General features: G+C 39.4%; 2 protein-coding genes and 1 pseudogene across 2 annotated transcripts; 1 reads left to right on the top strand and 2 right to left on the bottom strand.

The window, feature by feature from the left end:
- The first annotated feature begins 614 nt into the window (after positions 1–614).
- On the top strand, positions 615–10,329 carry Ssb (small RNA binding exonuclease protection factor La). The gene is made up of 12 exons (XM_055600071.1): positions 615–731; positions 2,194–2,285; positions 5,238–5,341; positions 5,536–5,710; positions 6,518–6,625; positions 6,700–6,800; positions 7,568–7,639; positions 7,907–7,946; positions 8,589–8,729; positions 9,230–9,422; positions 9,549–9,686; positions 9,944–10,329. Exons 2-12 carry the CDS (start codon positions 2,220–2,222, stop codon positions 10,030–10,032), a joined length of 1,227 nt encoding a protein of 408 aa, XP_055456046.1. The 5' UTR covers positions 615–731; positions 2,194–2,219; the 3' UTR covers positions 10,033–10,329.
- LOC129671801 (small nucleolar RNA U13) lies at positions 8,943–9,041 on the bottom strand (annotated as a pseudogene).
- Positions 10,033–22,179, bottom strand: Mettl5 (methyltransferase 5, N6-adenosine). Its single transcript, XM_055600072.1, has 7 exons — positions 21,825–22,179; positions 18,691–18,805; positions 18,163–18,344; positions 16,558–16,640; positions 12,387–12,438; positions 10,545–10,594; positions 10,033–10,136 (listed from the first exon to the last, which is right to left on the bottom strand). Exons 1-7 carry the CDS (start codon positions 21,931–21,933, stop codon positions 10,098–10,100), a joined length of 630 nt encoding a protein of 209 aa, XP_055456047.1. The 5' UTR covers positions 21,934–22,179; the 3' UTR covers positions 10,033–10,097.
- Between the last annotated feature and the right edge of the window lie 1,920 nt (positions 22,180–24,099).

Raw genomic sequence — 24,099 nt, 5'->3', positions numbered from 1 at the left:
CTTTGTAATTCCAGAAGTGGAGTGTCTAGAGGCAGAAGCGTAGAGTTTTGGATCAGTCCGTTTCTCTTTGCGGAACTGACTCTAAAGCAAATATAAACAGCAGCAGCAAGAACAGCAAAAGCCAGGCGATGTCTGTTAGGTTCCAGCCAGCTCTTAGTATTGAAGCAGGATTTCGAATTATAGGCCAGTTTGTGCTTCCGAGAGCCAGGCTACTGGGAATCAAGAAACTATGTTTTTTCCAGGACCATAACACGATGCAAATCAAATACATTAAAATTATTAAAAAGGGGCAAGCGTGGTAGCGCACACACACACACACACACACACACACACACACACACACCGTCTCCAAAAAAAAAAAATTGAAAAAAGGAAAGTCAAGCACTACATAAGGAAGAAGGGAAGCCTCGAATATTCTGTCCAAAGATACTGAAAAACAAAGACCTCAACAAACACACTTCCTGCGATACCCTCGACGTTCTAACAGGCAATTTAACAATTTCTCGGGCGGAGGGCGGGACTCCGAGGATTGTGGGAGACCGCCGCTTCCGGCGCATGCGCAGTGAGTCGCGCAAAGGAGCGCGCCCGCGACCACGCCCACCTAGCCGCAAGGACTGCCGGGAAAGTCCCCATCTTTAAGCGCGTTTGGCTGGCCCGCGGGCGCTCGGAAGTACTGGCGCTTCTGTCGTTGTTCTTGAAGCTGCGGTGACTGTGGGATCAGAATCTTTGAGGTGAGCTTCTCGGAGGCTGGGGGGAAGGTACAAAGGATTGTGCTCTGCGTAGTCCTCGCCTTCCTGTCGTTCGCGCCGCGTGGGCCGCGGCCCGTGGCAGTGTGCTAGGCTGCGGCCCGAGGGGGCGCGGGCCTCGGTGAGGCCGCGGAGCGGGCCCCTGCCAGAAATGCGGGCGTCCGGGGCTTTCCACGTGGCAGGGGCCCGGGCGGGTCGGTGTGGGAGGTCGCGGCTCCCGCGGGGCCTTTGGGGTGAGGCCGGCCGCATCCCATCGGCGTCCTTTCGGTTTGTTACTTGCACGTCTTTCCTGTCTGGCCGAAGGCGGATGTTTCGGACCTTTAAGTCTCTGGGATGGTCGGTGCGGGTTAAACGCTACCGGGCTCTGTGGGGACTATACTGGAGGCCAAAGGAATGGGGCCTGCAGTGTCGCCTGTGTTTTTTTTTTTTGTTTTTTTTTTTTTTTTTTTTTTCCTTTTCACCCGCTTCAGAGCTGCTGCTGTATGAAACAGTTCCAAAATTGGGTAGGCTACAGAAGTCTTGCAGGGGCTAAATAGGTTGTTTTTGTTACTCTTTGCTCCTTAAAGGAACCTAGCTTTCAGGAGTAATGTGATTCTTCCTAGTGGTAGACAAACCAGTCCCCGAAACAGTAAACTCTGAAGTGGAATGTGTACCAGACACTGTGCCAACAGTAACTCATCGTTATATTCAACTACTGCTGATATTTTTGATGAGCGCGTACACTTTTCTCGTACAATATGGGTGGGTGGTTTAGTAAAGCGCAGAAAGCTAGTAGGTCAGAAGATCCGGTTTGTGATTTCTAGCAAACCAATATCGCAGACTCTCTTTTATTCCAGGATTGTTCTCAGGCTGTGAAACAGGAAACTGGCTATAGAGTTAAGCGTGTATTAGTGTTCTAGGCACATCCTTCGCTCCAGCACCCCCAGTTTAAAATTTTTGTGTATCCGTGCTCTCGAGTTCCTGTTTTTCTTATATTCTGCTGTATAGTGTCTAACCACCATAACTTACATATCCGAAAAAAATTTTTTTTTTCGTTTTTTTGCCAGAAATGAGTTTTGGTAAGTCAGCTGTGACTAATTGAAAAGAAATGCAAACCATATCACTCAAATGGCATTGATTGCTATAGGTATACACTGACAGATTATAATACCGATCTTTTTAAAGCTAGGAGAAGTGGTTGAGTGGACAGTTTTTTTCTCTCTGAAGCTTGTTTTAACAATTACATGAGTTCTGTTACAAAGTAGGCTCCTGGTTTACTGAAAGGAATAGCAGGTTTTGACCTTGAGTTATTCACCCATAATCCAAAAAGTGTTGCTTGACTGAGATGTAAGATTAGAAGTTCTTCAAACTTAAAAAAAAAAAAGGTGGTATATTTTTATTTGTTCTCTTTTTTGTATTTACTGTTTTATTATGTATATATAATAATAATAAATAACGTTTCTACCAGTGTGAGAAATTTTACAGATAGCCACAATGGCTGAAAATGGAGATAATGAAAAAATGGCTGCTCTGGAGGCCAAAATCTGTCATCAGATTGAGGTATGATTCTTGTGTTGTTAAATTGCAAAACTAAGTTCCTTCAAAAGAAATGTAGGACCTTAAAATAAAAACAGAATATCTAATGTCGATATTTGGGCTTATTCAAATATCTGGCTTGGCTTTGATTCTTGGAATTAATATGAATGTAGTCATATTATTGGGGTCAAGTTAGGAGACTCAAGAATTAACAGACATTCCAAAAGTAACACTGCAGACTAGTGTTGCTTTATTTTATTTTATTTATTTTTTGTTGTTGTTGCTTTATTTTTGAGCAACACAGTCTCATAACCATTTTGAGCTTAATGTCCCAAGTATTTTCTTTTCCTTTTTTTTTTTTTTTTAAAGCCATGGTTTCTCTGTATAGCCCTGCCTGTCCTAAACTCAACAGAGATCAACCTGCCTCTGCCTCCCTGAGTGCTGGGATTAAAGGCATGTGCCAGCAGTAGTCCACCAAAGTATGCACTTTCAAAGTCCTGTTAGCTTTTTAAATTTAGATTTAGATTGAAGTGTTGTTAGTAACAGTAATAGCTGTGTGGGAAATTGTCCATAAATTGTTTCCATGCTATGAAATTATCATCATTTAAAATTGTATCCTTTTGCATTTCTATTGTCCTGTAGTATTTTTCTTTTCTCTTATTTTTTTTTCCCCCTTCTTCATATTGGAGATCAGACTCAAGAAACTTAGGGCGTGCTAGGCTCAACGAGCTGCATTTGCATTCTCCATGCTACCGGCTTTTGTTGTTTGTTTCTTTGTTTTTTAATTTTTTTTATGTGCATTGGTGTTTTGCCTGCATGTATGTCTGTGTGAAAGGTGTCATGTCCTCTGTATCTGGAGTTATGTATAGTTGTGACCTTCCATGTGGTTGCTGTGAATTGAACTTGGATCCTTTGTAAGAGCAGTCAGTGTTTTAACCCCTGTGCCATCTCTCCAGCCCTTGTTGGCTCGTTTATGGGGGGGGGGGGTAAATGTGTTTTCTTAGTAGCAGAGACAAATGATAGATTGTTTTACTGTTTAATGCTTAGAACAATAACGAAGTTGTTATAGAAAAGAATAATGTTCCTCCCACAGCCTATGGCCTCAGATCTCGCTCTCTCAAGATATTCAGATGCCATGGTCAAAATGTATTGTTTTTTAGTTTACTTTAATGTGTATAGATGTTTTGCCTACATGTATATTTGTGCACCTTGTACCTGTCTACTACACAGAGAAGCCAGAAGTGGACACTGGATCCCCTAGGACTGGAGGTACAGGTGGTTATAAGCCCCCATGTGGGAATTGAACCTGGTTCCTCTGAAAAAGCATTCAGTGCTCTTAACTTCTGAGCCATCTCTTTTTTTAAAGGAGGTTTTATTTATTTTTTTCTTAAAGAGAAATATGAAGTACACAGTAAAATTACTCAGAGATACAGATTTCCTAAACATCTTCAGCCAGAATACTTAATTTTTATTTTTCCTGTTCCCCAATTAAAGGAGACAATGTTTTTAGGGTGTATGTTTTTTATGTCATCAATAGTAAGTCGTTAATAGTCCATCTTCCCAGATGTGTAGAATCTAACTAACAGTTTGATGATGGATACTTTATATAAATCTTAGTAAACAGGCCTACTGCCTGCGCCCTGCTGCCTTTGGTTCTTTTTGAGACAGGGTCTCACCATGCATCTCAGCATCTCTAGTTGTCCTGGGAAATTATACAGCCCAGGCTGCGCTTAAACTCAGAGATGAGCTTGCCTCTGCCCCTCAAGTGCCAGGACTAAAGAGCATGAGCCATCATACTCTTTTTGTTTTGTTTTTTGAGACAGGGTTTCTCTTTAGTCTTTGCTGTCTTGCACTTGCTTTCTAGACCAGGATAACCTGGAACTGACAGCAATCTGCCTGCCTCTGCCTCCCATAGTGCTGGGATTACAGGCATGTGCAACTGGCTTTTTAAAAAATTAATTAATTTATGTATTTTTCCTTAAATTGTGTGTCTATGTCTGTCTTCATGTGGGTATGTAGCCCTCAGAGGCCAGAGGTGTCAGGTCCCTTTGAGCTAGAGTTACAGTCGCTGATGAGCCATATGACTAAGGGTATTAGGAACCTAACTCAAATCTTCTGGAAGATCAGCTAGCATTCTTAAGCACTGAGCCATCTCTCTACTTCTCCTGTGCTGGTTATGAGGAGATGCATTGGCTCAAGCTATGATCATTTGGTTTTTGAGATTGGGTCTCATTATGTAATACTTGCTGGCCTGTGTAGAATAGCCTGGTCCCAAATTCAACTTCACCTACTTCTACCTTCCTAGTGCTGGGATTAAAGGCATTTTAGGTTTTGATTAGTAGTGATGTTAGATTTTTTTGTGTGTGTTTGTGGTATGTGTTTATATAATTTTTTAAAGTGGCTATGTATGGTGGTACATAATATTTAATCCTAGTACCTTGTGGAGTAGAAGCAGGTGGATCTTTTGAGTTTGAGAACTTTGGAGAAATTCTGCCTCAAATTCCTAAGGAGAAGTACAGGCATGACCATAACACTTGACTTCCCTCTTAATTTATAAAAATCTTAATAGATGAATATATTTTCCTTTTTTCTTTCATGTTGCTTTTGACATTCCAAGTAGTCATTCTTGGGCCGTTTTTTCTTTTTTTTTTAACTTTTAGTCTGGAGAATGAACCCAAGTCCTCAATTTTTTCCATATTGACTAGAAAGAACTTTTAAAATATTTTAGATCTTTAATTATATTTTTGAGACTTTATATTCTAGTTATACATTTATTAAACTGGTTCACTAACATTTTAGTATTCTATTTGTGTTATATGTACTTTATTATGGTCTATTAGGAGAAAATGTTTCTAAGGTCTTTTAAGTTTTAACATACTTTTTAAGGTGTAAAAAAGTAGTTTTCAAAAAATTTCATGATTGAACTCAGTGCTACACAATGCTCTAACTTATGAAATACATTATAATTATTCACAGTATTATTTTGGAGACTTCAATTTGCCACGAGACAAATTTTTAAAAGAACAGATCAAATTGGATGAAGGCTGGGTACCTTTGGAAATAATGATAAAATTCAACAGGTAAGAATTTTTTTGGTGGTTTGTTTCCATTTCGGGGGATAATACCCAGGAACTTACACATGTGTTGTCATTGAACTACACTATTTTGGGGGCTGATCCAAAAATCTGCAAAAAGTCATCTAAGTTTTCTGTTACTGTTAAGAGCTGCTACTACTAAATCTGCTTTTATAATTTTTTATGTCTGTACTCTTTAGGCTAAACCGGCTGACAACAGACTTTAATGTAATCGTGCAAGCACTAAGCAAATCTAAGGCAAAACTCATGGAAGTGAGTGCAGACAAAACTAAAATCAGAAGATCTCCAAGCAGACCCCTCCCTGAAGTGACGGATGAGTATAAGAATGATGTAAAAAACAGATCTGTTTATATTGTAAGTGGGTCTTCAGTGCATTTCATATTACCTTTATTTAGAAGGAAAATACATACAGTGAAAGGATAAAGGCTCACTAACCACATTTGGCCAATTACTATATGTTTATTCTTTTTCATTTTTTAATGTGTATTGAAGCATATGTACTTTTAAGCTTTATCATTGTTAATGTTATATTGTTAACTCACATGTAAAACCCTGTCTATCCCTGGGAAATTATTATGTAGATCAGGCTACCTTCAAACTCACAGAGATCAGCTTGCCTCTGCCCCTCAAGGGCCAGATTAAAGAGCATGAACCATCACATCCTGCTTTTTTGTTGGTTGTTTTTTTGAGACAGTTTCTCTGTGTAGCTGTGGTTGTCCTGGATTTGCTTTGTAGAACAGGCTGACCTCAGACTCACAGTGATCTGCCTGTCTCTGCCTCCCCTAATGCTGGGATTCTATAGTAATTTTATAGTAATAGCTGAATTCTGTAGTGATTTTCACTAGCATATTAATTTCTAAATACATAATGGAAAGCTTTAAACATAAGAAAGTAGACTGAGTAGTGTGAAGTACCATTGCCAAACTTGAGTAGTTCTTAACATGTAAATAATGCTTTGTCTCTGCTGCAGCTGAGTTATTTTGGAGCAAATCTCAGGTGAATCACCTATTGCACTCGAGAATAAGGTTATTAAACAATTAAGAGAGGGGAGAAAAAGATACTTAGATCTGGCATCCTTTTGAGACAAAATAAATGAGCTTATTCTGCGAGAGTTGTTTACCCAAGAGTCATTATTTGTACTTCTTTTTTCACTTTTTACAGAAAGGCTTCCCAACTGATGCAACCCTTGATGATATAAAAGAGTGGCTAGATGATAAAGGCCAAATACTAAATATTCAGATGAGAAGAACATTGCACAAAACATTTAAGGTATGATTATTTGATATAGACTTTCTAGTTGTGAAATACCGCTTTAGAGAAAATCTTATTCTGTCCTTTTGTAGGGGTCAATATTTGCTGTGTTTGATAGTATTCAGTCTGCAAAGAAGTTTGTGGAAACTCCTGGCCAGAAGTACAAAGACACAAACCTGCTAATACTCTTTAAGTAAGTCTTTTCACTTATGTCTCTCAGGCCACAAAATTATTTGGAATTGATAAAATGGATATGATATAAACAGCATCCCATGTACAGTTAATATTACCTTCAGTATGCTCCGAACTGGTGTCTGTTGAGTGGTAATTATAATGGAAAGGGGTTTTTAGAACCCTTCTAAGCTAATTTATTGTTGGTGCCTGGAGGTGTGTAATCAAGCAAAAATAGATAATCAGAATGTCTGGTTCTTATGTTTGGTTTTTTGTTTTGTATAAACATGTTTTTAACATAACAGTATAAAGGTTTGAGGATTTGACCACATTCTTGTATGTTAAAACACAAGTTAGGATGGTGGGCTGGAGACATGCATTAAAGATTAAGTACTGGCTGTTTTTCCAAAGGACCCAAATTCAATTTTCAGCACCCCATAACAGCTTTCAATTGCCCATAACTCTAGTCTTTAGGGGTATAACCCCCTCTTTAGGTCTCAGGTACCAGACATGCATGTGATATACAGGTATACACCTATACACATAAATAAAAACTTTTTAAAAGGTGAAGACAGTCAGGGTTGTGATGGTACACACCTTTAAAATGAGCACTCAGTAGGCAGAGGCAGGTGGATCTCTGTGAGTTCAAGGCCAGCCTGGTCTACAGAGCGAGCTCTAGAATCACCAAGGCTATATAGAGAAACATAATCTTAAAAAAGAAAAACAAGGAAAAAAGTGGTTTTCAGTCTTCTGTCTTTGCGAGCTTAGACTGTGTTTTATATTCTTCAGGGAAGATTACTTTGCAAAAAAAAATGAAGAAAGAAAGCAGAGCAAAGTGGAAGCTAAATTAAAAGCTAAACAGTAAGTGTGCTGAATTCTTTGTGACATTTAAGTTAATGCTTTGACAAGTTTAGTTCTGGGATGAGCTGATGATGAGCTTTGGAGTGTGTGGTAATGGGTCTGTCTTTATTAGTAATGAAACGTTGGCCTCATGATAACCTAGAGGCTATATTGTTGTATGATCAAAAATAATCAAAGGATTTGCTTTGATTAAGTGGGTTGGTGATATTGGTCAAGGTTATGTAGTTAAGTATAAACACATTATAATCACAACACATTTATTTTTAGAGAACATGAAGGAAGACACAAGTCAGGAAGTACTGACACAGTAAGTAGACTAAAGACACGATAATTTAAGTTCTTTCTGAAGTTAGAGTCCATGTATGTTGTGTTCACGGTCGCATGCCACTGCTGTTGTGTACAGATGAGAGGCCACTGTGGATCCAGGCATTGCACTTAGGTCGCTGTTTTGGCCACATGCACCTTTACCTGTGACCAGTCTTGCTGGCCCCTAGGTTTCTATTTATTTATGTAGACATAAGGTGTTCAGCATGTTATCTGGCTGTCTTAGGATTGCCTATGTAGATCAGTTAGGCCAAAATCTTGGAGAGATCCACCTACTTCTGCCTCCCAGTTGCTGGGATTAAGGAAAGGCATATACCATTATGCCTTGCTAGAATAAATGTGTGAAGACTTCTTAGAGAGTGTAAGTGACTCTAGAAGTTCACTGCATTAGTGGTGCATAAATAGTATTATCCGGGATTATTATACTTATTGGCAGTTATGTTGAACTGCCACCTATAGAAGGAACTAAAGCAAAACCATTGTAAAACAGTAAGGCATTGTAAAACTAATAACTTCATTTTAAAAAGTACTGATGTCTCTTTTTCCTTACGTAGGTATAGAATGGCGTGTGCCATTTTGTGAAGTTGCACTTAAAATCATTTGATGGCCTTGTATATTTTTATAGAGAGCTCTAGAAGGAAAGATGGGGTGCTTACTGAAGTTTTCAGGTGACTTGGACGACCAGACCTGTAGAGAAGATTTACACATGCTTTTCTCAAATCATGGGGAAATAAAATGGATTGACTTTGTCAGAGGAGCAAAAGAGGTTTGGAAATATCTGTGTCCTTATTAGCAATCAGTTTATAAGTCTATAGAGTGTTATCTGTTATAAGAAAAAATTACTAGGAAACAGCCTTTTTTTTTTTTAATATTTAGAAAGTAGTTTGTTTATACAGCATGTTGATTAAAATAGCTCCTACTTAGTCATTTACTTTTGTCTTTAGTCCTTTTCCTGGATGCAATGTCTTCTTTCCCCCCATGTTAGATGGGTAATATGCCGACATTGAAACAAGTTTGTAGGAGGCACATATCATGAAAAGCCATGATACCCCAGCCTACTGATAAGCCAAAAAGAGATCTGATTTTTGTTCATAAATAACTTGGTATTGGTGATTGAAGTTTACTTTTAAAGCATTCCTTCCAAATAGTCATTAAAATGCATTGAAAATAACAATACCAGATATTGTAGTTGTGTGGAAAGGAGAAAAGGAATTGTCGGGCTACAAACTGAAGAGTGCAACATTAATTTTTCATTTTGATGTATAGGGAATAATTCTCTTTAAAGAAAAAGCTAAGGAAGCACTTGACAGAGCCAGAAGTGCACATAACGGTAACCTACAGTTAAGAAACAAAAAGGTGACTTGGAAAGTGCTAGATGGACATGTGGAAAAAGAAGCAATGAAAAAAATCATGGAGGATCAGCAAGAATCCCTAAACAAATGGAAGTCAAAAGGAGGAGGTCATTATTTTCACTTTTCACTAATAGTTGGTTGTTTTATCTCATCTTTACTTGAGTAAAAAAAAAAAATCTTGGTTTTCAGCACACTGAACATTTTTGATTAAGTTCTCAATCATGTTTGTATAGGCCGCAGATTTAATAAAGGAAAAGGAAGGGGAAATAGGCCTCCCTATGCTGGGGCACCCAAAGGAAGAGGACAGTTTCAGGGACGGAGGACAAGATTCCATGATGACGATGATCATCATCATCATCGTCGTGGTTCAGGTGAGCCTCTTCCAAGTCCTTTGTGGACAGAAACAAGACTTTCTCTGCATAAGTAATATTCTTGAACTAGTATCAGCTTCCTTGTTTTTGCTGTTTGACAAGTGAGAGGCTGGTTGAAAGATGACTTTAGAGATCAAAAAGTCAGTATTCATGGAAAAGATTTTTCTTCTTGAAGGGAAGTTATTATTAATAATTGTACTCTATTAATAGAGCAATTTTTATATTGAATTTAACAAAAATTATTTGCAATTGTATAGGACCAATGAAAAGAACAAGAGATGGAAGAGACAGAGAAGAACCGGCATCAAAGCATAAGAAAAGAGAGAATGGTGCTAGAGACAAGTAGTTTAGTAAGCAACATTTTTATTCATCTTAGTTAGATTTTAAGCTGCTTTTTGTCTTCGGAAGCTTTTAAAAAGAAAAGCGAATTAGGTCCACTTCAATGTCCACCTGTATAAAAGGAAAATATTTCATTTTACTTGTCTTCTTTTTGTTGTTATCCAAATGGAAGTTTTTTAAAATGTATAGTTCTGTTTGTGTTTGGATGATTCAAATATGAAAAGGAAGATTCTTCCTCTTAATTGCCTTTGTAATATGAGAATGTATTAGTACAGACTTGTAAAATATATACTGTATAAAAATAGCCAACAGTTGATTTCTTCCTTTTTCTTTTTGCTCTTAAAACTTTTCATAAAGAACTGCAACTAGAATATTTACTGCAGTAAGTATGGGCCCTTCCTATAATTAATTTACTCTCTCAGGCTGACTTTTATTTACCCATGCAACTTGGTAAGACTAGAAATGACTTGCAAAGCTTTTAAATACAGAACGTACAGAGGCCACAATTGGGAAACTTACTGATTTCTTTTTATGGAAGTTGTACAATGCTGGCAGGTCATAGCGAAGCTCTGTAAAACAAGCCAAACGTTTGCCTTTAAAATATTAAATGCTGGTACACATAACATTTTACATTCATCACTTTGGACATAACCTGAAATACTGATTTGTCGATTTGGGTACGGTGTTTCTGCTATTTTGATTTATGCCAAAATTTGAGGCTATGGAGAATAGTTAAAAGGGCTAACAAGTGAAAAAAAGATTTCTATGAAAGTAATAGGATGTATCTCTAGCTGATAATATAATGTCCATGCTTATTTCAAAGCTTTTTTATTAATTTTTAATAATAGTTGGTACTAGTTATTTTCTCCTAACAAAATGAAAGCCCCCCCCCCTTTTTAAAAATAATTTATTTAATTTTATATGCATTGGCGTTAGGGTGTCAGACCACCTGGAACTGCTTATGGACAGTTGTGAGCTGACATGTGGGTGCTGGGAGTTGAACCCCAGTCCAATGGAAGAACAGACAGCGCTCTTAACCACTGAGCCATTTCTCCATCCCCGAAAGCCCTTTTTTTAAACATTCCTTCTTAATCCCACTATCATCTTTCATATCTTCCAACATAATTATAACCCTATAGTTCTGTCTGGTTTTAGGCTCTGGTTAAAGCTGATGGATGGTCTAAAGATAAGCTGCAGAGTACCAAAATGTCTGGATTAATACTAGGACTGTTATAGAAAGTGTGCAACAGCAGAAAACACTTCAAACAACAGGAAGACAAATAGGTCTTTTGTGAACAAATAAGTAGATGCTTTAACATCCTAAGACCAGTTCATGGTAAACTTGTCATGTAAAAAATAAAATGGTACCTTGCACCCCAGCATTCAGGAAGCAGAGGCAGGTAGGACTCTTTGAGTAGAAGGCCTGGTTACATAGTAAGTTCTAGGATAACCAGAACTATAAGAGACCACACATCAAAATAAAAAAGCTATTATTTGCATGTTTTATCTTGCCTTATTACTGTTGATCCCAGTGCCTTGTGCATGTTAAGCAAGCATATTACCACATCCCCAGTCTTTATTGCACTGTTTATTTCAAGCTCAAAATTACCAGATGACATCTTCCTTCTGATGTTTTTTTCTGTCAATTTAGTAAAAAGGAAAACAAAAAAGACATCTCTTACAGTTACAGTGTGGAAGTTTATGTTCTATCTCCCACCAAAAAAGGAAAATGCTGGTGCTGTTCAACTGTCTATTAGGCATAAATTGCTGACATTTTCAAACATTTCATACCAGTCCAGTTCTCCTATGTTCAAGCCCATGTTTTCACTCATTGAGGATAGTAGTCTTTTGCCACAGCCTGGTATGATTGGTATGACTAAATACCCAGGTGCCATGACCTTTTTTTTTTTTTTTAAATTTAGTTACTTATGTCTTTTTTCCCTTTCTTTCTCATGTATTGAGCGTCTGGTCTGCATGTCCACCATGCCAGAAGGGGCACCAGATGGTCATGAAGCACCTTGTTGTTGCTTGGCAATTGAACTCGGGATCTCTGAAAGAAACAGCCAGTGTTCTTTATCACTGAACCATCTCACCAGCCCCACCATTACATCTTTCAAGAAACGCAGAGCAGAGATGGGGGTGTTATGGGAGTACAGGCCTTTAATTCCAGCACTTAGGAGGCAGAGGCAGGCAAAGGTCTGTGAGTTCCTGGCCAGCCTACAAGAAAATACATAAACAGGCAAACCTTGGTAAGTGTTCACCACCAAACTGGATAAACATTCCATAGTGTTTTTTCAGTACTTTAAAAACTTAGGCTGGCCTATTGGCCTTTTAAGTAACTAAGGTTGAGATTTAGCTTACCTGCAATAATTTCTATCTTGACTTTCCATTCTGTAGCTTTCTTCTGAATATGCTAAAACAAATATATTTTCATATGAGTTGATGTTTAGATCAACAGTGTAGCTTTATTTCATTTGTGAATAACAGCTATCCTGGGAATATTTGACAGAGCTGTATCAACAGGCGGTTCAGTGGTGGGATGGTAGAGAAGCGCATGGTCTGGAACCACGGCCTTTGGAACCGCAGGCATACTATTTAGCATCTAAGTAAAGTAGCCCATGCTAAATCATTCTGGGCCTACCTCATTTTAACGTTCTGAACAGTGTTCTTACACAGCACCAAATATATTAATTTATATACGTGTGATACTCTTAGAATGCTGAGAGATGTTAAAATTTCTTATTACAATCATGTTGGCTACAGTGGGAGTCATCTTTAATTGTCATCAAATTGATAAAATGTTTCCCCCAATCTTTTGGCTCAAATTTCAGATACTATATAACCTTTTGCCTATTGGTGTCATGTATTGTCTTCCAGTATACACACAGGCACACACCCACAAGCACGCACATAAATGAGTTCTGGGTTATTTCCTTCCTCTGACAATCAAAAGTGTAGGGACTTAGTAGCTAGGTGCATTTGCTGTATCATGAGGACTGGAGTTACCATAAATGCTTCTAACTTCAGTTCCTAGAAGACAAAAAGAGGATTGCTGAGGCTTATTGGCTTACAAGTTTATAGAGAGCTCTTGCTCGTAAGGAGGACACTGAAGTGTGCTCTTCTGCAGTGCTCTCCTCTCCCTTCCATACAGATACATAAAACCTTAAAACAGTTTTTTATAAATGGCACTAAAAATTTCATGGAATTTTAGGATCCTTGACAAATCTTTGAGAAACAGGTAGTGACATTCATTGAGTGTTAAGGATGGTGAGATTTCTGTAACAGTATATGATGCAAAGGAATGATGGGTTAAGTGGGATAAAACACCAGAAGAGCAGTCCCAGAATGTCTGAGCAGAGAACCAAATTCTTTCCTTGCTGCATGAGGTAAAAAAATTAGATCTTTAAACTTATCAAAATTACATCAAATGTATGTATACTAAGAATAGCAAGTCAAGTACTTCATTACAACAGTCTAGGTTCACCAGAACAGTGTTTGTTCTAAGTAATACTGAAGGGAAGTTACAAGCTTTATGACAGGTGTATCTGTAGCATACACTAAAGGACTGCTTAATATCTGAAGAAAACTTACTCGTCCTTCCCAGTGTACACAGTGCTCACCACATCAATCACTTAAATTCGTTTCTTTTCTAATGAAATTATTTTTGTTCTAAGTGAAAAAGAAACAATAAAATCTGACAAAGTAATGCTGATAATTCTGCCCACCACCCTCAGGTGTACTGGCAATGACAATCAGCAAAGATAAACATAACTAAATTGTATTTATTTTAATATTTGTCTTTGTGCAACATGTGCCTAGTGCCCTCAGAGGCCAAAGAGGGCATTGCATCTCCTGCAACTGTCGTGAGTGAGTCATCAAGTGGGCACTAGGAATTGAACCTGAGTTCTCTGCAAAAGCAACTAGTGTTAAGAACCATTGAGCCATCTCTCTAGTCATTTTATTATTTTAGGTGTGTGTGTGTGTGTTGTATGTACAGGTGAGTATATGAATGTTGAGTGCAGGTTTGTTTGGAGGCTAGAGGCATCAGATCCACTGGAGCTGGAGTACAAACTAAATTCAGATCGACCGAAAACACAGCAAGTACTCTTAACCACTGAGTCACCTCTCCAACACAATGATGGTTAATTTTAACTGTCAATCTGATATCTAGAATCCCTATGTAAGAGAATGTCAGTGAAGGGTTATTTTATTTGCCCAGACACTTTATTTTATGTCTGTGTTTTGCCTGTATGTATATCTTTGCACCATGTGTATTCTGGTGTCCTAGGTCAGGAAAAGGCATCAAATTCCCTGGAACAGCAGTCATGGATGGTTGAGAGCTACCATCTAGGTGCTGGGAATTGAACCTATGTCCTCCAAACAAAGCAACAAGTGTTTTTTGTTGTTGTTTTGCATGTTAATTAATGTGAGAAGAAAGACAAAGCCCATTTTGGGCATCACCATTGCCTGGGTTTCCTCCTGAACTGGTAAAACTGTAGAGAACAAGCTGAGAACTCACAAGCATGCATGCTTTTTTTTCTTCCTGCTTATTAACCTAAGCAGGAAGTTCCTACCTTGACTTCCTGTTATAATGGACTGTAAGTGGAACTGTAAATGTCATCACAGCAACAGAACAATTCAGGAATTGAATTCAGGTGGACAGGCTTGGTGGCATGCACCTTCACTGGCTGAGTCACTTTGTTAACATACTTACTTTCTTATTTTTTTGAGACAGGGTATATCATGTATCTCAGGCTGCCTTGAAACTCCTTTTGAAGCAGAGGAGGACCTACCTTGAGCTTTTGATACTACCGCCTTTACTTCCTGAGCTCTGGAATTTTAAGTGTGTACCAGCATATCTGTTTTATGCTATGATGAGGCTTAAATCCAGGTAGTCTGATATATACAAGACTGGCCTTAAACATCCTTTGTAATTGAAGGTGATCTTAAATTTATCATCTTGCATTCACCTCCCAAGTGCTGTAATTATAGGTATGAACCAGCAAGCAATTTTATACTTTTAAAGGGGCTTTTAAATTCCCATATACCCAAACTGATTCCTTTGATTTGCTTTTTTCTTTTTGCTGTGTATGCATGTGTTTGTACATGGCATGTAGAGATCAGATAGATACTTGGTGTACTTCTCATTTGCTGTCTTTTGAGCCAAGAGTGTAAAGACAAGGAGAGTAGAAAGATGGCTCAGCAATTAAAAGTACTTGGCTGTTCTTCAGAGGACCTGGGTTAAATTCCCAGCACACACTATCTGTAAATCCAGTCCTGGGGATCTGATGACTTCTGATCTCCTTGGGCAACCAGGCATACATTTGAACACATATAGGCAAAATATTCCTTATACATATAAAATTAACAAAATGAAGTCTTGAGATACACAGTCATTTAATCCAGAAAAGTATATGAAGTATAGCCTTTTTTCTTTCTTTCTTTTTTTTTTTCTCGAGACAGGGTTTCTTTGCGTAGCCTTGGCTGTCCTGGACTCGCTTTGTAGAACAGGCTGGGCTTGAACTCACACAGATCTACCTGCCCCTGCCTCCCTGAGTGCTGAGATTATAGGCATGCGCCACTGCTCCCAGCTTAGCTTATTCTTAGTTCCTAAGAATACATGCTCATATAGTATAGATGGCACCTTGACCAGATAGAGGAGCTAAGAAGCAGTATAGTTTATAGTGTTCATCCAGAATGAGCTGGGTCTAGAGTCAAATATTAGCTTATCATAGTGTTCTGAAATACATCTTTTTATGGTATATGTGCTACATGCTGGCAGAAGGAATAATAAAGTTTTTTTTTTCTTTTTTTTAACATAATTTGTATGACGTGGCTGAATGTTCCACAGAACACGGGTGGGTTCTAGAGATCCAGTTTGGGTAGTCTTGGCAGCAAGCCAAGTACCTTGCCTACTGAGCCATTTCACCAGCCTAGGACACGTAGTTCTAAACTCAGACCTAATATTCTTTAGGCCATGTTTTTAAAAATCAACCCTTGGGAGCTGTGGGGGAGGGAGGCACAGGAGATGTGGGGGGACATATCTGTAATTCCAGTACTTGGGGAGGCAGAGGCAGGTGGATCTCTTTTACTTCTTTGTAGCTTGGTCTACAAAGCAAAACCAGGACAGCCATAGAAACCCTGTCTGAACAAACAAAACAAAAAGATCAATCCTGGGCCTGTGAAATGGCTCAGTGAGTAAAGGTCACTTGCTGCCAAGCCTGATGGGTCTGAGTTTGGTCCCTGAGCTCCTCATGGTAAAGAGAACTGATTGCTAAAGGTTGATTTCTGTTCTCCACATGTATGCCCTGACACATGCATGCTCACACACATACATGGAAATCAATCAGTAAATAAAAGTAATAAAAAGCAAAATAAAAACAGATTTTGGTTGTTGTTTTTCCAAGACAGGTTCTCTGTGTATCCCTGGCTATCCTCGAAGTCAAAGATCTGCTTGCCTGTGCCTCCTGAGTGCTGGGATTAAAACTGTGGGCCACTATTGTGCAGCTAAAATAGTGTTGTTTAGGCTTACTTCTCTAGTTGATGATTTGTGCAAAGAATATACTGCTGTTCTTGCCATTCCCAATGCAGTCTTCAGAAAAATCATATCTGTCCCTGTAAGAGTAAAAAAGAAAATTCCTGTTTATATTATGTATTTCTTAGCAGAGAAGATTAAATGAACAGGATTAAGTAGCATTTTTCCAAATTCCAAAATTTCTACTTAAAATCACTTCTTCAAAAAGGGTACAAATAAGCCAGTTACAAAGGTGGTAGCACAAGGGAGCCTCTAAGAGGCACATTAATCTAGTCTACAGAGTGAGGTTCTGGATAGCCAGGGCTACACAGAGAAACCCTGTCAAACAAAACAAAAATAACCAAAAATAAGGGTACAAATAAAATATTCTGATAAAACAATGGCTGGAGCTGGAACTATCAGCAGTTAAGAGCACTTTTTGTTCTTCCAGAGTCCTTGAGCTAGGGTCCAGCACCCATAGGTGGCTCCTAACTATCCGTAATTCCAGATCCCAAGTTCCAGGTATCTGACTCCTGACCACCTTAGGCACAAAGTTAGAAACAGGCTACTCTCATAGATAGAATAATTCTAAAAAATAACACCATAGGCTGCAGAGATTCAGTGCTTAAATGCCTGATTGTTCTAGAGACCAAAGCTTGATTCTTAGCAAACACCTGGTGCTCACTGTAACTCCAGTTCAGGGCATCCAGTGTCCTTGCCTCTTTGGGTACTGCACATATGTGATGCAAAGACATGTGCACCTACATACAAAGTAAAAATAAAGTGTAAGCTAGGTGGGGTGGCACACACCTTTCATTCCAGCACTCCGAAGGCAGAGGATGCAGGATCTCTGAGTTTGAAGGTAGCCAGGTCTACATAGTGAGACCCATCTCAAATAAAAATTAAAAAACAACCCTGATGAAATCAAAATTAGGCTGGTTAAAAAAAAAAAAAATAGGGCTAACTTTAATATTCTAAGTGACTTAGAAAGGAGAATACAAAGTAACCACTTTAAACTGCATGGTTTCCCCCTTCCTAGCTTGCCCGTAGTACACACAAAAATCATCACAGTAAGCCCCTGTGGACATATGTTGGAACCCTCAGGCATTAACAAATTTTAGAAGCTGAGAGCATGTGCTCAACATGTGTGAGATCCAGTTTCAGTCCCTGGGGTTCCCCCAAGGAAATAACAAAATGAAAAATTCAGGTTCTAAAAGAGAAAATGCTTTAAAAATTGGATAAGCAGGCCTGGAGAGATGGCTCGGTGGTTGTGAGTGCTGTCTGCTCTTCCAAAGGACCCGGGTTCAGTTCCCAGCTCACCAGTGTCTGTAAAGCCAATTCCAAGGCATCTGACACCTTCACACTAATGCACCTCAAATAAAAATTAAATAAATTTTTAAAAATTTCATAAGCATGGGTGCTAGTCAGATCATTCCAATTACTAATCAGAAATTATAAAAGTATAATAACACAAATCTGTGAAAATATTAAATTTCCCAATTGTACATCATGTGAATTCTAAGTATAAATGTGATTTTTGACTTAATGAGCAGTAGTAATAAAAATGACAACGTGGATTATTGCTTTAGAGATATATTAATATACTGCACTTTTATTACTAACCTTTATTATTTTTGGTCCCAAAGGGAGGATTCATAATTACTGTATCAAATAACTTGGACATTCTGTTAGATAATGCGTACACATCACACTGAATCATATCAACATTTGTTAACTCAAACTCTTCCACATTCCTATTAAATATTTCCAGTGCATCTTCATCTACGTCAAATCCAACACACAACCTATAAATATAAAAAGACAATTTACAGGTTCCTAGTAAAAAACAATAGTAGACATTTTACCGTGTATTTTTCAACCCAACTCCAAAGTAAAATTGAGAGTTGTTTTCAATTGCATGAATTCCCAGCCTGGCAGAGATTGGAAACTTAGGTTTGCATAAGGGGATACTTGCTGTTACCAAAATTTTGATTTCTTTCTTATAAGTAAAGCTTTTGGTCTTCAGCCTGTTCAAAGGGTACTCTATTAAAGTATTGTTCCCCCTTGTCCTACCCGTAGAGTCCCATGATTAGAGCTGATCCGACACTTACAAGCCAGGCCATATCCAAATAGTTAAAAATGATCACTTACCCTGCTCCTAACATTGCAGCCCCGATGCTAAGCACTCCACAACCACATCCGAGATCTGCAACCACTTTATTTTCAATGTCATCATATGTGTTATGGATTGTATAGAGCATGCATGCTAAAAAAACAAACAGAAGAACATAAGTTAGCAAGCTTATTAAAATCTAATGCAAAGGGCTCTAAAATAATCTGCTTTATCCCCACATGGAGCTCCAGATTATTTATTTCCCAGTTTGTCTTTTTAAAGATTCAGTGTAATAACTTGGTATCTTGGAAGAGGCACCACAAAAGGATAACATACAGCAGTAATTCCCAAATACTGGGGGACTAGTATGTCTCGTTTCTGCTGATATTGCCAACACTGCCAAAACGTTCAAAACAAGTGCTCAACAACGATATATGGATGCAGCTTCTCCTTTGATGCTGAGGTTTAGGTTTTTTTTTTTTTTTTAATGAGAGATTAAGTTCTATGAACAAATAATAATGTCATACTAGGCCAAAATATAAGTTTAGTAACCTATTGCATCTACAAAACTGTTTTGAAATTTTACTGATCTGGGCTACATGGCTCTCAGAGGGTAAAAGTGCTTGAAGACAAGCCTTGTTAGAGTTCAATCTCCAAAACCCATACGTTGGAAATAAAATAAGCATCTGCCACAAGTTTTCCTCAGACCTCCGACTGAGGGCTGAGACTTGTACAACACCCCACAAATAAATAGATAAATAAGTATCTGTAGTTTAAAAACTAAGAGGACACAGAACTTATTTGCAGTATGTTTATCATTAGAATACAGTATCACAAACTTCTACATCCATAATATAGACTTAGAGATATTTTTAAAATTTATTTTTATGTGTATTATTTATTATTTTTATGCTTTGCCTGCATGGATTTGCACCATGTGTCTGGTGCCACAGAGGCCAGAAGAGGGTATGGATACCTCATGGGTACTGACTCTGAGCTACCATGTGGGTGTTGAGAATTGAACCCAAGTCCTCTGGAAGAGCAGCCAGTGCTCCTAACCTCTGAGCCATCTCCCCATCCAAACATATTCATAATCTACAACAGAGACTTGATAACAGAACAAATGGTCAGGGCAGAAGCAGCTGAGATTACAGAGTTCTAAAAAACAAGACTCTCACATACACATGTTAAACAAGGAGTAACACCACCAAGTTTTCCTAGTGCATATCTGAACCCAAGAAGGACTGCTGCCCATCACTTAATGTCTGAGGACTCAGAACATTGATTTATAACAAACAACAAACAGTCCTGCAGGGCTGGAGAGTTGGTCCACTCGGTAAGAGCACTGGGTTTGATTCCCAGCACCGACATGTCAGTTTCCAACTACCTCTAACTCCACTGCCCTCTTCTGAACTCCACAAGCACCATGCACATATGTGCTACACATACATACATGCAGGAAAAACACATAAAATAAATCTAAAAACTCTTATGTGCACATTACAAACCAGGTGTGAAAGAATTGATTCTTATTTCTTTTGAGACAGTGTCTCATCATATAACCCTAGCTGGCCTGGCTATATGGTCCAGGATGGGCTTGAGTTCACAATGATCCACCTGCCTCTGCCTTCCAAGTGCTGGGATTAAGGCTGTGTTCCAGCACACCTGGCCCCTAATTTTTATCTTTTAAAAATTAGATTTCATTATAAAACCCTACAACCAGAAGGCTGTACAAAGTCACACTGAGAAAACCAGGAACTTTTTGGCAAGTAGCTGGCTCAGTCTGTACTGTAATTCCTCTGCAAGCATTAAGACCTGAGTTCAGATCCCCAGCAGCAATGTAAAAGGCTGTGTGGGGTGCATGATTAGAAACTCAGAGCTGGGCTGGAGAAATGGCTCAGTGGTTAAGAGCACTGTCTGCTCTTCCAAAGGTCATGAGTTCAATTCCCAGCAACCACATGGTGGCTCAAAACCATCTATCATGTGAACTGATTCCCCTTTCTGGCAGGTGTAAATGCAGATAGAACACTCATATACATAAAATAAATAAATCTTTAAAAAATATCTCTTCATTAAAACTCATTTAAAAAAAAAAGAAACCCAGAGCTAGGGACATGACAGGAGGATCTCTGAGGCTTGCTGGTCAGCCAGTTTAGGCGAATGGGTAAGCAAATACATTAAGATCGTGGCTCTAAAACACCTGATGTTGACCTCTGCCCTCCACACGTGCAGACACGAACCTACACATGTTAAATCCATAATAGAGGAAACTGGCCTTAATCTGGACACAATTCAATGTAATTCTTTGGCTGGTGATATGACACTATTTTAGAGTTAAAACTGTAATCTATGAGTTTTATTGGCAGCTTACAAACAGTTATTTTGGAACTGAAAAAGATTCCCAACCAAAGGAATTTGGCTAAGTCTTCCCTGCTACTCTGGTAACAGATGTGACATATGACTGGCTTCTGCTGTATTTCTTCCTACCCTCTCAGTTGGTAGGAAAGTGAGGGTAATTAGTTGGTGAGAGACGCAGTTTGTTAAAAATGAAAAACATCTTCAACTTTCCACAAGCATGTAACTCTGGTTCTAGCACCTGTTTCTAGGGCACAGAGGCACAACAGGAATCGCTGTCCTTGATTCAGTACGAAATTTTTTTTAATAGTTTATTTTTATTTTATGTGTGAAGATGTCAGATTCCTTGGAATTGGTGGTACAGACAGTTGGGTACTATGTGGGTGCTGGGAATTGAACCCTGGTCCATTTGGAAGAGCAGACAATGCTCTTAACCACTGAGCCATCTCTCCAGCCCTCAGTACGAAATTTACCTATATTAAGCAAATATTTAGTGAGCTCCTAACTGGTACCAAGACTCTTCAGACACTTAAAATTCAGGTGTGAACAAGGCTAACAGATTTCTTGCTCCTGAGAATTTACAGTGATGAGTGAAAACAACAACAACAAAAAAACTGTGACAATGCTAATGGGCACTCAGAAAAACAGTAAAAAGTGTGTGATCGGGTTAGGCGTGTCTGTATGTCGCCATGTCAAAAACCTACTTAAAAGTGTAGGATTTCTCTACAACATCGTTATATCCAAATTAATACTTATTTTCATCATGAACTGGACAGGAATAACTCTAGAAGAGGGCACGATGAACCAGCCGCCCTACCTGCAATGTGCGGCCTGGTGGGATACTGTTCTAGAAGTAACTTGGGCTTTTCGAATCCATCCACTTCTTGCAGGCGACTCTCCAGTTCCTTAAGCCTTAACTTCTTCATCGTTTTCACTTTATTTTAAAGTTTGGGCTCCCAGGACTTCATAGCACAGGGCCTGCCGGAATGTCTGCCTAACCCGAAACTGTCCAGCGGTGCAGAGGTGGGCGGGGCAGACTATTTAGGATTCAGCGAGGGACGCCCCACAAGCCCCGCGTGGCCTACCGCCCGCCCGGGGCACCTAGGAGAGTCCGGAACGCACGCCGAGGTGGCTAGTCGACCCTCGCGGGCTAGCCCCGCCGCACCGGAAGTGCCGATGCGCACGCGCGCTCACTGCCGGGCGCCGGGCTGCAACCTGTGTAGATCGCCAGGGTTCCGCCGAGGACACGAGTGTTGTTTTAGTCCGCATGGGCGCCATCGGATGAAGCGGTCCTCGAAGGCCGTCGCAAGCCAGCCTTGGACCAACCCTGGGAACGCCAGCTTTGTCTTGAGTACCATAGCCCTGGAAAGGATGGGGGAAATAGTTGACGGCGACATAGGGCACCAGGCTAGTGAGACCCAAGTCTCAGAAAGTAGCGATCTACACCCACCTCTGCTTCCTCCGTTCGAATGCTCGGCCTTAACTTCGTGTCTTCGCCCCCCCCAGGGGGGGTGGGCATCGTGTTTCTTAACAGTTACTGAAGTCAACGAAGCCAGAAGAAGAAACGTCAAAACAGTTTTCGGGATGGGTCTCTTGAGTTCCAGGCCGACACAAAGAACAGAGAATATGGTTGTGAGGTCAAATGAGAGACACTCTGGGACTTGTTAAACTGTGAGCAGAAGTTGAGGATTGTGGAGAAAATGGAAGTAGGCACTTAGCAGCAAACTTAAAAAATGTAATTATGAAAAGAAGAGTGAAGGTGATCGATGCTTAGTAAGGTTGGAAGGCTTTATTATTGTCGTTGTTAGTCGTATTTTATTTATTTGAACCCAGGGCTTTGTGCATGCTTGGCAAGTTGACCACTGAACTGCATTCCCAATCCCACCACCACTGTCATCATTACTATAATTATCATCACCACCATCCTCAAGATATGAGGAGACTAATAAGAAATTTCTAATAATAAACAAAATGTAGAAAACAGCGAAGTGCTTAAAATGCAAAAATGGAGGTGGTGGCGGCTTCCCTTTGTAGGATATCCTGAAGAAGTAATGGCAAGTGAATCTCTGAGTTCAAAGCCAGTCTGGTCCATGAGAGAGTTCTAGGCCAGTCAAGGCTACAGCTGGCAAGATGGCTCAGGAGTCAAACATAGTTCAATCCCTGTAACCCACAGTGAAAAGAGAGACCAGACTCCTGAAAGTCATCTTCCCGTTGTCCCCACATAGAAAACAATAAATAAAGTAAAATTTAGAAAGAAAAGAGAGCTGGAGAAATGGCTGGGCCGACCTTTAAGAGCACTCTGCTCTTCCAGACCTTCTGTAACTGCAGCTGTAGGGGATCAGATGCCCTCTCTGGCCTAGGCTGACCTGTGCTTCAGAGTGCTAGAATTAAAGGTGTGTGTCACCATACCTGGCACAATCACAATCCTGAGGAGTCAGGATCTAGTACTTACATGCCAGGTTGCCCCTTAGTAGGTGGGATGATATCTATTTTCATTATTAAAAAAAAAGAGTAAAGGGCTGATGCAGTTGAGAATGTATCTAAGATTATTTTCTTGCAAAGTATACAGTTAAAAAAATGAAAAGAGTTACTGTATATAAAATCTTTAGCACATTGAGCTAGTACAGTTAAGCTATTTTTCTTACAACAAATGTCTCATAAATGTTAGTTGCTGATGGTGTTGTTGATAGGAAAAAATGATTGAAACTAGATATTCAAGAACCATTAGTCCACGAGAGATTGAAGTCAACCTCTTTTTTTTTTTTTTTTCAAGACAGAGTTTCTCTGTATAGCCCTGGCTGTCCTGGAGAACTCATTTTGTAGACCAGGCTGGCCTCAAACTCAGAGATCTACCTGCCTCCCTCCCCCACGTGCTGAGATTAAACGCGTGTACCACCATTGCCTGACTAACTCTTTTCTATTTTAAAAACCAAATAGGTGGTGGTGGTGTATGCCTTTAATCCCAGCACTTGGGAGGCAGAGGAAGGCAGATCTCTGTGAGTTCAAGGCCAGCCTGGTCTACAGAGGGAGTTCCAGGCTAGAATAGTGGGTGACTCCAGTATGGCAGAGGGAGATAAATGTCCGGTGGATTA

This window comes from Psammomys obesus, unplaced genomic scaffold (assembly GCF_907164565.1).
Source record: "Psammomys obesus unplaced genomic scaffold, mPsaObe1.curated_primary_1811, whole genome shotgun sequence".
In the NCBI taxonomy this organism is placed as follows: domain Eukaryota; kingdom Metazoa; phylum Chordata; class Mammalia; order Rodentia; family Muridae; genus Psammomys; species Psammomys obesus.
This window is presented reverse-complemented; position numbering and strand designations above follow the sequence as displayed.

Excerpts from the sequence above, each read along its gene's own strand:
- Ssb (XM_055600071.1), top strand. The coding sequence starts at position 2,220 with ATGGCTGAAAATGGAGATAATGAAAAAATGGCTGCTCTGGAGGCCAAA. Across the intron at positions 5,342-5,535 it reads ATAATGATAAAATTCAACAG|GCTAAACCGGCTGACAACAG; the intron begins GTAAGAATTTTT and ends TGTACTCTTTAG. Across the intron at positions 6,801-7,567 it reads AACCTGCTAATACTCTTTAA|GGAAGATTACTTTGCAAAAA; the intron begins GTAAGTCTTTTC and ends TATATTCTTCAG.
- Mettl5 (XM_055600072.1), bottom strand. The coding sequence starts at position 21,933 with ATGAAGAAGTTAAGGCTTAAGGAACTGGAGAGTCGCCTGCAAGAAGTG. Across the intron at positions 18,806-21,824 it reads CACCAGGCCGCACATTGCAG|CATGCATGCTCTATACAATC; the intron begins GTAGGGCGGCTG and ends TTGTTTTTTTAG. Across the intron at positions 16,641-18,162 it reads TGGGACCAAAAATAATAAAG|GGACAGATATGATTTTTCTG; the intron begins GTTAGTAATAAA and ends TTACTCTTACAG.